The 15,643-nt window shown below is 39.6% G+C and overlaps 1 protein-coding gene across 1 annotated transcript in view; it reads right to left on the reverse strand.

Annotated features, from left to right (window-relative positions):
* The window catches only part of PIP5K1B (phosphatidylinositol-4-phosphate 5-kinase type 1 beta), a 330,053-nt gene that overhangs the window by 123,662 nt on the left and 190,748 nt on the right, over positions 1-15,643 (reverse strand). Inside the window, exon 7 of the mRNA XM_082843121.1 lies at positions 7,548-7,847. Coding sequence (XP_082699247.1) covers positions 7,548-7,847 — 300 coding nt within the window. The remainder of the gene's footprint in view (positions 1-7,547; positions 7,848-15,643) is intronic.

Consider the following 15,643-nt stretch of genomic DNA (forward strand, 5'->3'; position numbering starts at 1 on the left):
ACATAGTTAGGATGAAATCCCAGTTTGCAGATCAAAAAGTCTCAGTATTCTTAAGACCAGTTTCATTAATATTTCATTAATATTAATATTTATGATGACAGACATTTGTGTGAAAAAGGAAAATTGGTTCCACACCACATAAAAATTAATAAATTTGCTGCTCAACAAAAAAAATAATAAATGTAAAATAAGTCATTTAGGTCATTAATTATCAAGACTGTCTGATATGACTCCCACATAAGAACTATTTGAATTGCAAACACAAGTTCTTACCAATATACTTTATCAATGTCATGTCCCCAGAATTATCAATAAATATTGTAGGATGTAATAATTTATCAAATTAATTAAATGATATGAGACATTTTAGATTTTTCATAAATAAGTTATGTCAGAGAAGAAATAATTATAGTAAATTTAAAATGCACACAAAATAGTTCCCAATTGTTCTTCCAAAATTAATACATAAATTTCAAGTCAACTTTAATTTCATAATCTTGTAATATGTACTGAGTGTACACAATAAGCCAGGTACGCAGCTGCAGAGAGGCATAAGGAATGAGCTTTGGCCTTTGAGACATTTACAGTCTAGCCAGGGAGACTGGATATACACCTAAAGGAGACAAGGATCAGTATTAAATAAAATAAAGTCTAATGACTATTTACAATACTGATTCTATGGGAAAATAATTGAAAGATAAAAATACTTCTGTTATACAAATGACTTTTAACATGGGGACAATCTGTACAGTTTTTTAAAAAAATCCCAAGTGATTCAAAAGGGAGATCATCTGCTTTATTAAATTCTCAATGCTATATGTGGCAGGCATTGCAGGGAAACTGGATACTTCTTCCAAAATACGCAGAACTTGAAAGACAGCTAAGCTAGATGTATAAAAGTCACCAAAGATAGATTGTTTTTGGAAGTGTGACTAAACCTGTCTCCCTCTATCATCAGATAGTTTATTCCCTTGCTCGAATATGTATTTTTTTTCTTTTCTTTTAAAAATTTATTTATTTTATGTATTTATTTTTGGCTGCATTTTGTCTTCATTGCTGCGCGCAGGCTTTCTCTAGTTGTGACGAGCGGGGGCTACTCTTCATTGCGGTGTGCAGGCTTCTCATCACGGTGGTTTCTCTTGTTGTGGAGCACGGGCTCTAGGCGTGCGGGCTTCAGTAGCTGTGGCTCACGGGCTCTAGAGCACAGGCTCAGTAGTTGTGGCGCATGGGCTTAGCCGCTCTGCAGCATGTGGGATCTTCCCGGAGCAGGGATTGAACCTGTGTCTCCTGCACTGACAGATGGATTCTTAACCACTGCACCACCAGAGACGTCCCTCGAATATGTGTTTCAATGAACAGTTACTAAGTACTGACTAAGCACCAGGCAATGAAGCTAACAAAGACTTTAAGGTTTGATCCTCATGCTCAAGGATCTACATGTGAATAAATAAAATAGTGTGATAAATCCCTCAAAAGAGGTCAGCCCCGGAGGCTTGGGGAACCGCAGCATGGTGGTCTTCACGGAAGAGATGAGTAGGAGGGGGACAGGTAAAGGAGAGAGGCGAAGAATGGTCCAGTGGACTGAAACATGTATTAAAAGACCAAAACCTTGGGCTTCCGTGGTGGCGCAGTGGTTGAGAGTCCGCCTGCCGATGCAGGGGACGCGGGTTCGTGCCCTGATCTGGGAGGATCCCACATGCCGCGGAGCGGCTGGGCCCGTGAGCCATGGCCGCTGAGCCTGCGCGTCCGGAGCCTGAGTGTCTGGAGCCTGTGCTCCGCAACGGGAGAGGCCACAACAGTGAGAGGCCCAAGTACCACCAAAAAAAAAAAAAAAAAAAAAAGACCAAAACCTTTAGAGAACATGTCCAGTAGATCAGAATGGCTGGAGAGTAGAGATGCTCTCGGAAGAGGGGAGAGAAGGATGAAGAAGGAAGCTGAAGGAGCATCTGGAGAAGCAGCAAGGAACAGATCGGGAAGGATCTGAATGTTCCAAGCTAGGAAGTAAGTATGGCTCTGGCCCAGAGGCAGTAGAGGACCTCCACTAGAGGATCTTCAGGAACTGGTGGTCTTCTGATCTGAGGATCACTTTGGCAGCAGCATTAGGGATATGCTGAAAGGCAGTGATAGTGAAAACTAGTAAAGAGGCTACTGCAAAACTCCAGGTGAGGAAAGGTCTCAATACGGGCCGTGGCTGTGCATCTGGAGAGGAGGGGGCAGATCCAAGAGTTATTTAGGAGAAGGATTGGATAGGGCACGGTGATTTACTGAGTGTGGGGAAAGAGAACAAGAAAGAACGATGGAAAGAGTAGCTTCAGCGTATTGATGTGGGCAACTGGCTTCATGCTGATCATATCCCCAGGCCAGGGAGGACGGGCAGAGGAACAGGCTGTGGGAAGATAATGGAGTACCTGGGAACACCAGTTTTCACATAGGATGTGTCTCTCAGCTTGTCACATGGGGACCACAGGGGATGGTTTGAATAAATCCTACTTCCTGTTTTTGATGGCAAGTGACCTGTGATGCCCTGGCAGTACTTTCTGCTGACATAACTCTTACCCTGGGCCAAGTTCTCTTATGGGTGTAGATGGCTGTCACAGCAGGCAGAGGGTGAGGCCAAAGAAGAGGAAATGCTTCCAGAAAGGGAACTCAGTTATTCACATGTCCATTTTCCCCAGATGTAGCCTACAGGGAACAGCAATGTGGGAGCCAGAGAGAACCCAAGATCTGGATCCCTGCTTTTGGAAAGAGCCCTTTGTCTGAAGCCTGTGGGCAAGTGGCCTCAGCAGGGTTGAAGGATAAAGTGCGCTCCGTTCCCTAGAAGAGTTCCAAGTGGCCGGCGTGCCACGTGGAGGAGTTGGTAGGCATGGACCAGCACAGGGGGACAGGCTTACGGGCAAGGGCCCGAGGCTGGGCTGGGGAAGCTGGGGAAAAGGATTCGGGGGCTGCTCAAAGGCCGCAGGGGAAGATGGCATTTGTCAAGAGGGCTCTTTGTGGGTTGAGGCGGCCCAGGCTGTTTTGGATGCAGAGTCCAGAAGCAGCAGCTCTGATGGGGGGTCAGGGAAGTAGGCTGTGGGGAGCAGGGCACAATGCATGCAGGTCAGGCTGGGTCAATGAGTCAGGCAGGTATCTTCCGGCCAGCAGTTACGCAAGGGAAATGGAGTCCCGGGATCTGAGACGTCACGCCGAAGTATGAAAGAGGTGGGGGCAGGAAGCAAGAAGTCGGCAGCAAGAGGTGAGGAGGGTTATCGTTTCTATCTGGGAACAACAGAAAAGCTGAGGTCCAAAGGTCTGGGATTCCTGGCTTTACCCTTAAGAGGACCTGGCACCAGCAGAAAGAGTCTTTTGACATTATTTGGTTCCTGACGGCATTTCTCTCCTACCTCACATGTTCCTTTACTATTAACTGTTGCAACACCAAACAACTCTAGTTCTTGGAACATGTTATGCCATTTCATGCTTAGCTTATATTATTTTCTCTTCCTAGAAATATGCTTCTACTTCTTTGCCTACCTGGAGAACTCTTCTCCTTCTTCAGAACCAAGCTATGATGTTACCTACTCTGATCCCTCAAATGCTTTAGAATATTATCATTGCACTTAATATTCTGAATGGCAACTGATTAAAAATAGAACCTGCTGTATAAAAAATCAATAAAATAAAATTCATATTATTTATAAAGATAAATAATAATAATTTATAATAAGAAATATAAGTATTTATAAATATAAAAATTTATATTATATTGGCTTTATCATTTATAAAATAATGTCACCTACACCATCTAAGTTAATCATCACAGTGCTCCTGGGACATAAGATGAGCTTATATATTAAGGAAAAATTGTGGTTTAGAGAAGTTATGACTTGTCGAATATCATACAGTTTATCAATGGAAGATCTAATATCCAGGCATCCAGACACCTGACCTTCCTTCATTTCTCCCTCCCTCCCTCCATCCTAACCTTACTTCTGTCTTAAAGATCTTGCTACCGCTGAGATGATGAATTGACATCAGAATCGATTGAAATTTCTTGCTGAGAGTATGTTTATCACATATTAATAAATCACATTTTTTGGGCTTCCCTGGTGGCGCAGTGGCTGAGAGTCTGCCTGCCGATGCAGGGGACACGGGTTCGTGTCCTGGTCTGGGAGGATCCCACATGCCGCAGAGCGGCTGGGCCCGTGAGCCGTGGCCGCTGGGCCTGCGCGTCCGGAGCCTGTGCTCTGCAGCGGGAGAGGCCGCAACAGTGAGAGGCTCGCATACAGCAAAAATAAAAAATAAAAAAATAAAAATAAATAAAAAAATAAATCATTTTTTGATGCTTCAAAAAAACTCAAAAAAATAAAAACAAAAATAGAGGTCATTCACCTCATGTTGGCACACAGGAGGCCTGCGATACATGTCTGATAAGTGAGTAAAAGAATGCATCCTAATATGGGTGTAGCTCACCTTTCTTTGGCTGGGCTGGTGACACAGTAATCCAGTCCCCTGCCTGACTTGTTTCTAGAGCCTTAGCAGCACTGCCTCACTCAGAGGATTGTTAACAGCAGAGATTCCCGATCGTTTGGGGCCGGTGCCAGCCCCAAGGGGAACTTACATCCTCCCTGGATCTCCACAGCACCTCATCTGGTGCTAAAGCTCAGCTCTGCAAAGTGAGGGAAATGTCAGGGTAAGAGATGCTGTGGGGAATGCCAACCACACATCCTATTCCAGCCCTTCAGAGGATGACCTGAAGAAAGACAGATGAGTCTGCTCGGCTCTAGGATGGGGGTCGTTAGCCCGGGGTAGGGAGCGGGTAGAGAGATGATGGGCTGCAAGGGATTCATGAAAGACAGTTCACAGCTTTCATCAGTTTTACAAAGAGGCCCATGACTATTAAATATTAAGACCTACCATTCCAGAAAAGTGCCTTCCTCCAGGTAGCTCTGATCTGAGAATCAGCTGCTGACTCCAGATCACAGAGGCCTTGGTCATAGTCAAGGCAGATCACAGAAGGGACTCAGGTTCCCCCGCAGCATGCCATTCCCATGCTCCAGCTCCACCCCAAGAAAAGCCTTTCTGAAGGCCGATGTGCGCAATTTAAGGAAGTTTCATGATCTGTGTCTTTGACAAGTTCAAATGCAATGAAAGACAGGGAGTTAGGCTTAGGATACCTCCACATTGACCTTTATGTGCCTTAGCACAACAAATCCTCAAAAAATAAAAACTAAAAAGGCAAATCCCCAGGGTCTCATTCCTGATGAAGAGTCATGTTTGACCTTGTTCTATCAGGATTGGGCTTAGGAAATGCTAATAAACAGACAAATCCTGTGCAATGGCTTTTTACATTTGACCTTTCCTTTTTTTTCTGGCATAGGAGCCTGTGGCTTTAGAAAACAGCAGAAAAAAGGCTTTCCATATTCAAGAGGCAAGAAATGCACACACACACACACAAAGAGAAAGAAAATCTAAAATTGTTTGAAACCCTGGGGAACTGAGAGTCACTTTTCACCCACATCCTGTCAGGGTTGAAAGGCACAGGAAAAGGTTTCTCCTAAAATGTGTGTATGTTTTATTTTTTCCTTTTTAAAGAAAAACAAGAGTCCCTCATATGCACCCAGATATCTGAATAGATCAGCTGGATAGCTTTTTGTTTGCTTGGTTCCCACTGTTATTCCCATGACTTCTGAAAAGATAGTTTTAAAAAAATCCTTACATTGAATCTTTAAATTTCAATTGTTAAGAGCACATGCTTTGTCCCCAAACAGGTGTGGGCTCTGCCAGTGACTTGCTAGGTGATGCTGGACAGGTTTGTTAACCTTTTTAAGAACCTAATTATTCACCAATTAAAATGGGAGTATGAATGGTACTGATGTCAAATGGTGGCTGAGATAATTAAAAGAAATAATGCATTAAAAAATCTTAGGCTATTAAGTTTAGTCAGTCAAACAGAGAAAGACAAATATATGGTATCACTTATATGTGAAACCTAAAAAAATGATACAAATGAACTTATTTACAAAACAGAAATAGACTGACAGACAGAAAACAAACTTATGGTCACCAAAGGGGAAAGCGGGGAGGGATAAATTAGGAGTTTGGGATTAACATATACACTATTACAATATAAAACAGGTAAACAACAAGGACCTACTATATAGAACAGGGAACTATACTCAATAACTTTTAATAACCTATAATGGAGAAGAATCTGAAAAAGAATATATATATACGTATATGTATAACTGAATCACTTTGCCATACATCTGAAACTAACACAACATTGTAAGTTAACTATACTTCAATTTAAAAACAAAAGGGAAATATCTTAGGCTTGCTTGGTAAACTTGAAGCATCAATGAATGGCATCTAAAGGACAGGAGCTGTGGAGTAAATCCTCTACCGATGAAACAAACAATTCCAAGGACACATCTTTATGCGTTATCAGAGATGTTTTAACACACAGAAAGAAAAAACCCAGCAACAGTGGGGCTGTGCTTCTCGTTGAGGATTCCCCATTTTATACATTACATGCGGTGGTTAGACCGCCTTCTTTACCTTCAGGTGAGCTCGAGTCGGGCAGAGAAGGGACCCTCCCTCCCCTGTAACAAGGTGCGTCATCTGACCAAGTCCACAGAAGGCCCAGGAAGCCAAGGCACACCCCATATTTCCCAGTGATCAGGCCCCATGAGTCCTATTCTCTTCTCCAGAAAGCCCTGGTCAGGCCTGGACCCAACCTCGCACCAGCACGCCTTCAGCCCATCTCCAACATGCCCAACCCAGCTGAGAACCTGCATGGTTCTCCTAAGTTCATCTGGGCCAGGAAATAACATTCCTGAGAATCTGTTAATCAAATGATCATCATCCTTCAGAACCTAGCAGAGTTGCATTTGCATCTATCTCTCCAAAAGGGCTTTTACCTACTTTCTGTAAATTTACCATGTCAGAAAAATTTATCCTGGACTTTGGTTTTACTTTTTTTTTCGTTTTTTCTTATGCATTGCTGGCGGGGGGGGATCTCCTCCTCTTGACAATCTCTCTGGCTACTTTGCATGGAATGGTCTGTGCTCTGTCAAGCCTCATTCCTGATCGCCTCTTATTCAGATCACATAAAGCAATTTCAGCAAATGGGCCCACCTCATGGTTCTGCACATACAGTGGATTTCCAGGGATCCACTTATCAATCCCACCAAGTGCATTTTCTCTAAGCTACTCTCCCCTGTTGGAATCTTACTTCATCCAAGTCTTGTATATGGCTTTTCTCGCTAATCACTGTGTTAAACCTAAACTTCTTTTCCCTCCACTTTAAACACCTTTCCCACAGGGGAGGATGAAAAGAAAAAAAAAAATATTGTTTCATTTGATCAAAGAAAGCTGACTTAGCTTATTAATAAAACCAACAGACAATTCCCTTATCATCCACCAGTTCCTTCAAGAACAGGGAAGCCTGGATCAGCATCAGGATTGGTAATGATGGGATTCCATGTGACAGTTTTTGGACATTCTTACAAAGGTACCTTACCACAGATGACTTTTCAAAGGCATTCACAGCAATGACATTTCCTTACCCGGCAGTCTCTCTGAAGCGTCTTCATGAGCGCATTGTATGTTTCTGTATCAAAATACAACCCTTCGTGCATGTCTTGCAGGAAATCTAAGTCCTTAAACGTGGGGCTGGATTTCTCTCTCTCTTTTCGGGAGGCTCTTCGCTTATAGGTTGAGCCTTTCAAGTCATACGTAAAGTGCATTCTCATGGAGCGTGGTAAGACATTGTTCATCACCACAATTCTGATGTTAATGCCCCCTGATTGCATGCAATACAGTCCATAAAATTTGGGCAAAAGAGTCCGTGGATTCTGGTTTAAATTCTAAAAAAAGAAAAAGGAAAAAAAATGTTTAAACTCTACTTTTACAAAATAATGCTCCACTATGACGTGTTTCATCTAAAATGATAATTAAAAATGGAATGTGATTATTTTTGTTAAGGGCCATTGTTAAAATTTTGCTGTTCCTAACCTAGTTTTTAAGTTGGCTTATGGGAACAGCAACTTTATCATCCTGATCTCAGGGCATTAAAAGTGGCTGAATTGAAAATGGACGGAATGTCCCAAATTAGCTCCAACTAAAATCAGGCAAGGACGTGATTAGTGCCATGTGTGATTATTCTCTAAGGTAGCTCAAGAGAAAATGAATTGCTGGGGTACGAGGGATGAACATTTAAAATTTTAATAGCTCCTGAGAAACTGTCTTCCAAAATGGCCAGACCGCTTTACCACACTTTGTAAGATTACATATTTCCCACCCCTCTTACCAGTGCTGAATATTATCTAACTTTAGAATCTTTGTAAGCATGGTTGGTGAAAAATGACAACTTGTTTCCAATTTAATTTAATTTAAATGTGAATACCACTAATAACTAGAGAAATTTAACATTTTTACATATTTTTAGCCCCCTCAAAGATAATTTTGTGTTACTATCCTTTGCTCATTTCTTTTTACGTTTTTGTCATCGTTGGAGTTCTTGATATATTCCAGATATTTATTAGTTTCCTATTCTATTCGGGGTAAATATTTTCTTCCACTATGTTGTCTTTTTTGTTACAAAAATAGGGAATACACACCTATTTTTGTTTCACTTTAAAAGTAGGCAACAAGTAAAAAAGCTTACTAAAAGGCATTTATATAATGAAAGGTCTACTATTCCTAATCCTTTCCCCAATTCCCAACTTTTGTGGAAACTATTGTCCTCACTTTCTACCATTTTAGAAATATCCTATGTGCTTATGTTAATTTTATACCTGGTTTTTTTTTTTTTTTGGTTATACAAATGTTTTGCTTTTTCATGTAATCACATTTATGTACTTGTTTCTTGTGCTTTTTTGGCTTCTTATTTAGCAAAGCTTTTTATACCCCAAGAAATTTATAAATTTCTTCTATGGTCTTACAAATTTTTAATAATTTTGGTGATTACATTTGGTTTTTTACTTCACATGGAATTTTCTTCTTCCAGAAAGTTTGCATAGAGCATTGATGTGACTTACATACATCGTGAAATGAGTATCACCATAAGTTTAGCCATCACAATGAGCCATCATCTCATATAGATATAAAATTAAAGAAATAGAAAAAAAATTTTTCCTCGTGATGAGAACTCTTAGGATTTACTCTCTTAACAACTTTCCTATATAACATGCAGCAGTGGTCGTTATATTCACCATGGTGTACATCACATCCCTAATGCTTATTTATCTTATAACTGGAAGTTTGTACCTTTTGACCACCTTCCTCTAACGCCCCCTTCCCCACCTCCCGCCTCTGGTAGCCACAAATCTGATCTCCTTTTCTATGAGTTCGTTTGTTTTTGAAGTATAATTGACCTACATCACTATGCTAGTTCCTGTTACCCAGCATAGTGATTTGCTACCTCTGTACATTTCAAACTGATCACCACTATGAGTCTAGTTAAGATCTGTCTCCATACAAAGATACTACATAATTTTTGACTATATTCCCCACACTGTACATTTCATACTCATGACTCATTTATTTTGCAACTGAAGTTTGTACCTCTTAATCTCCCTCACCTATTTCTTTTCCCCCCACACCCCTCTCCCCTCTGGTAACCACCTCTTTGTTCTCTGTGTCTATGTCTCTGTTTCTGTTTTGTTATGTTTGGTCATTTGTTTTGTTTTTCAGATTCCACATATAAGTGAAATCAAACAGTATTTGTCTTTCTCTGTATGACATTTCACTTAACATAATACCCTCTAGGTCCATCCATGTTGTCACAAATGGCAAGATGTCATCGTTTTTTAAGGTTAAGTAACATTTCATTGCGTATGCATACCACATCTTGTTTTTCCATTCATTTATTGATGGGCACTTGAGCTGCTTCCATATCTTGGCTATCATAAAACAATGGTGCAATGAACACAGGGGTGTATATATCTTATCGAATTAGTGTTTCTGTTTCCTTTGGATAAATCCCAGGAGTGGAAATGCTGGATCACACAGTAGTTCTAGTTTTAATTTTTTGAGGACTCTCCATACTATTTTCCATAGTGGCTGCACTAATTTACATTCCCACCAATGGGCATGAGGGTTCCCTTTTCTCTACATCCTTGCCAACGCTTATTATTTATTGTCTTTTTGATAATACCCACTCTGATGGATGTGACGTGATAGCTCACTGTGGTTTTGATTTGCATCTCTCTGGTGATTAGTGATATTAACTGTCTTTTTCTGTGACATCTGTACATCTTCTTTACATAAATGCCTATTCAGATCCTCTGCCGATTTTTATTTTTATTTTTTATTGAAGTATAATTGATTTACAATGTGTTAGTTTCTGGTGTACAGCAAAGTGGTTCAGTTTTATATGCATGTATATGTGTGTGTATGTGTGTATTTATGTGTGTGTGTGTATATATATATATATATATGTATATATATATATGTACTTTTTCATTCTTTTTCATTGTAGGTTCTTAGAAGATACTGATTATAGTTCTGTGGGCTATACAGTAGGACCTTGCTCTTTATCTATCCTATATAAAGTAGCGTGTGTCTGTTAATCCCAAGCTCCTAATTTATCCCTCCACCCCCTTTCCCCTTTGGTAACCATAAGTTTTGTTTTCTATGTATGTGAGTCTGTTTCTGTTTTGTAAAAATGTTCACTTGTATCCTTTTTTAAGATTTCACATATAAGTAATACCATATGATATTTTTTTCTCTGACTTACTTCATTTAGTATGATAATCTCTAGGTCCATCCATGTTGCTGCAAATGGCATTATTTTTCACTTTTTTATGGCTAAATAATATTCCATTATGTACGTATGTGCCACATCTTCTTTATCCATTCATCTGTCAAGGAACACATGGTTGCCTCCATGTTTTGGCTACTGTAGAAAGTGCTGCTATGAACACTGGGGTGCATCTTTTCAAATTAGAGTTTTCTCCAAATATATGCCCAAGAGTGGGATTGCAGAATCATATGGTAGTTCTATTTTTAATTTTTTAAGGAATCGCCATACTGTTCTCTGTAGTGGCTGCACCAATTCACATTCCCATCAATGGTGTAGGAGGGTTCCTTTTTCTGCACACCCTCTCCAGCATTTATTATTTATAGGCTTTTTAATGATGGCCATTAAAGGTGTGAGGTGATACCTCATTGTAATAGTTTTGATTTGCATTTCTCTAATAATTAACAATATAGAGCACCTTTTCATGTGCCTGTTTATGACCACTTTCTAACATTTTTTAATTGGGTTGTTTATTTTTCATGTTGAGTTGTATGAGTTCTTTGTATATTTTTTAAACATCTTTATTGGAGTATAATAGCTTTACAATGTTGTGTTAGTTTCTGCTTTATAACAAAGTGAATCAGCTATACGTATACATATGTCCCCATATCTCTTTCCTCTTGCATCTCCCTCCCACCCTCCCTATCCCCCGCCCCCACCCCCAGTGGTCACAAAGCACAGAGCCGATCTCCTGGTGCTATGCGGCTGCTTCCCACTAGCTAACTGTTTTACATTTGGTAGCGTATATATGTCCACGCCACTCTCTCACTTCGTCCCAGTTTACCCTTCCCCCTTCCCGCATCCATTTACTACATCTGTGTCTTTATTCCTGTCCTGCCCCTAGGTTCATCAGAACCAACTTTTTTTTGCAGATTCCATATATATGTGTTAGCATATGGTATTTGTTTTCACTTTCTAACTTACTTCAATCTGTATGACAGTCTCTAGGTTCACCCACCTCACTACAAATAACTCAATTTAGTTTCTTTTTATGGCTGAGTAATATTCCACTGTGTATATGGGCCACATCTTTTTTATCTATTCATCTGTCGATGGACACTTAGGTTGCTTCCATGTCCTGGCTATTGTAAATAGAGCTGCAATGAACATTGTGGTACATGACTCTTTTTGAATTATGGCTTTCTCAGGCTGTAAGCCCAGTAGTGGGATTGCTGGGTCATATGGTAGTTCTAGTTTTAGTTTTTTAAGGAATGTCCATACTGTTCTACATAGTGGCTGTATCAATTTACATTCCCATCAACAGTGCAAGAGGGTTCCCTTTTCTCCACACCCTCTCCAACATTTACTGTTTGCAGAATTTTTGATGATGGCTATTCTGACCGGTGTGAGGTGATACCTCATTGTAGTTTAGATTTGCATTTCTCTAATGATTAGTAATGTTGAGCATCCTTTCATGTGTTTGTTGGCAATCTGCATACCTTCTTTGCAGAAATGTCTGTTTAGGTCTTCTGCCCATCTTTGGATTGGGTTGTTTGTTTTTTTGATATTGAGCTGCATGAGCTGCTTGTCTATTTTAGAGATTGATCCTTTGTCGGTTGCTTTGTTTGCAACTATTTTCTCCCATTCTGAGGGTTGTCTTTTAGTCTTGTTTATGGTTTCCTTTGCTGTGCAAAAGCTTTTCAGTTTCATTAGGTCCCATTTGTTTATTTTTGTTTCTATTTCCATTTCTCTAGGAGGTGGGTCAAAAAGAATCTTGCTGTGATTTATGTCATAGAGTGTTCTGCCTATGTTTTCCTCTAAAAGTTTGATAGTGTCTGACTTTACACTTCGGTCTTGAATCCATTTTGGTTTATTTTTGTGTATGGCGTTCTTTTACATGTAGCTGTCCAGTTTTCCCAGCACCACTTATTGAAGAGGCTGTCTTTTCTCCACTGTATATTCTTGCCCCCTTTATCAAAGATAAGGTGGCCATATGGGCGTGGGTTTAGCTCTGGGCTTTCTATCTTGTTCGTTTGCCCGATATTTCTGTTTTTGTGCTAGTACCATACTGTCTTGATTACTGTAGCTTTGTAGTAGAGTCTGAAGTCAGGGAGCCAGATTCCTCCAGCTCTGTTTTTCTTTCTCAAGATTGCTTTGGCTATTCGGGGTCTTTTGTGTTTCCATACAAATTATGAATTTTTTTGTTCTAGTTCTGTGAAAAATGCCATAGGTAGTTTGATAGGCATTGCATTGAATCTGTAGATTGCTTTGGGTAGTACAGTCATTTTCATAATGTTGATTCTTCCAATCCAAGAACATGGTATATCTCTCCATCTGTTTGTATCCTCTTTGATTTCTTTCCTCAGTGTCTTATAGTTTTCTGCATACAGGTCTTTTGTCTCCTTAGGTAGGTTTATTCCTCAGTATTTTATTCTTTTTGTTGCAATGGTAAATGGGAGTGTTTCCTTAATTTCTCTTTCAGAATTTTCATCATTAGTGTAAAAGAATGCAAGAGATTTCTGTGCATTAATTTTGTATCCCACTTCTTTTCCAAATTCATTGATTAGCTCTAGTAGTTTTCTGGTGGCATTTTTAGGATTCTCTATGTATAGTATCATGTAATCTGCAAACAGCGACAGTTCTACTTCTTCTTTTCCGACTTGGGTTCCTTTTATTTCTTTTTCTTCTCTGATTGTTGTAGCTAAAACTTCCAAAATTATGTTGAATAATAGTGGTGAAAGTGAGCAACATTGTCTTGTTCGTGATCTTAGTGGAAACAGTTTCAGTTTTTCACCATTGAGGACGATGTTGGCTGTGGGTCTGTCATATATGGCCTTTATTATGTTGAGGTAAGTTCCCTCTATGCCTACTTTAAGGAGGGTTTTTATCATAAATGGGTGTTGAATTTTGTCAAAAGTTTTCCAGCATCCATTGAGAGTATCATGGTTTTTCTCCTTGAATTTGTTAATATGGTGTATCACATTGATTGATTTGCATATATTGAAGAATCCTTGCACCCCTGGGATAAATCCCACTTCATCATGGTGTATGATCCTTCTAATGTGCTGTTGGATTCGGTTTACTAGTATTTTGTTCAGGATTTTTGCATCTATGTGCATCAGTGATATTGGCCTGTAGTTTTCTTTTTTTGTGCCATCATTGTCTGGTTTTGGTATCAGGGTGATGGTGGCCTCACAGAATGAGTTTGGGAGTGCTCCTCCCTCTGCTATATTTTGGAAGAGTTTGAGAAGGACAGGTGTTAGCTCTTCTCTAAATGTTTGATAGAATTTGCCTGTGAAGCCATCTGGTCCTGGGTTTTTGTTTATTGGAAGATTTTTAATCACACTTTCAATTTCAATGCTTTGATTGGTCTGTTTCTATTTTCTATTTCTTCCTGATTCAGTCTCGGAAGGTTGTGCATTTCTAAGAATTTGTTCATTTCTTCCATGTTGTCCATTTTATTGGCATAGAGTTGCTTGTAGTAATCTCTCATGATCCTTTGTATTTCTGCAGTGTCAGTTGTTACTTCTCCTTTTTCATTTCTAATTCTTTTGATTTGAGTCTTCTCCCTTTTTTTCTTGATGAGTCTGGCTAATGGTTTATCAATTTTGTTTATCTTCTCAAAGAACCAGCTTTTAGTTTTATTGATCTTTGTTCTCGTTTCCTTCATTTCTTTCTGATCTGATCTTTATGATTTCTTTCCTTATGCTAAATTTGGGGTTTCTTTCGTTTCTCTTTCTCTAATTGCTTTAGGTGTAAGGATAGGTTGTTTGAGATTATTCTTGTTTCCTAAGGTAGGATTGTATTGCTATAAACTTCTCTCTTAGAACCGCTTTTGCTGCATCCCATAGGTTTTGGGTTGTCGTGTTTTCATTGTCATTTGTTTCTAGGTATTTTTTGATTTCTTCAGTGATCTCTTGGTTATTTAGTAGTTTATTGCTTAGGCTCCATGTGTTTGTATCTTTTACAGTTTTTTTCCTGTAATTGATATCTAGTCTCATAGCATTGTGGTCAGAAAAGATACTTGATACAATTTCAATTTTCTTAAATTTACCAAGGCTTGATTTGGAACCAAGGTATGATCTATCCTGGAGAATGTTCCATGAGCACTTGAGAAGAAAGTGTATTCTGTTGTTTTTGGATGGAATGTCCTATAGATATCAATTAAGTCCATCTTTTTTAATGTGTGATTTAAAGCTTGTGTTTCCTTATTTATTTTCATTTTGTTTGATCTGTCCATTGGTGAAAGTGAGGTGTCAAAGTCCCCTACTATGATTGTGTTACTGTTGACTTCCCTTTTTATGGCTGTTAGCATTTGCCTTATGTATTGAGGTGCTCCTACCTTGGGTGTGTACATATTTACAATTGTTATATCTTCTTCTTGGATTGATCCCTTGATCATTATGTAGTGTCCTTATTTGTCTATTGTAATAGTCTTTATTTTAAAGTCTAATATGAGAATTGTTACTCCAGCTTTCTTTTGATTTCCATGTGCATGGAATATCTTTTTCCATCCCCTCACTTTCAGTCTGTATGTGTCCCTAGGTCTGAAGTGGGTCTCTTGTAGACGGCATATATGAGGGTTTTGTTTTTGTATCCATTCATCCAGTCTGTGTGTTTTGGTTGGAGCATTTAGTCCATTTACATTTAAGGTAATTACCGATATGTATGTTCCTATTACCATTTTCTTCTTTTTTTTCTTTTTTTTTTTTTTTTTTTGCAGTACGCAGGCTTCTCACTCTTGTGGCATCTCCCATTGCGGAGCACAGGCTCCGGACGCACAGGCTCAGTGGCCATGGCTCACGGGCCCAGCCACTCTGCGGCATGTGGGATCTTCCTGGACCGGGGCATGAACCCGTGTCCCCTGCATCAGCAGGCGGACTCTCAACCACTGCGCCACCAGGGAAGGCCCCTATTACC

This window comes from Leucopleurus acutus, assembly GCF_964270905.1.
Source record: "Leucopleurus acutus genome assembly, chromosome: 7".
Lineage (NCBI taxonomy): Eukaryota > Metazoa > Chordata > Mammalia > Artiodactyla > Delphinidae > Leucopleurus > Leucopleurus acutus.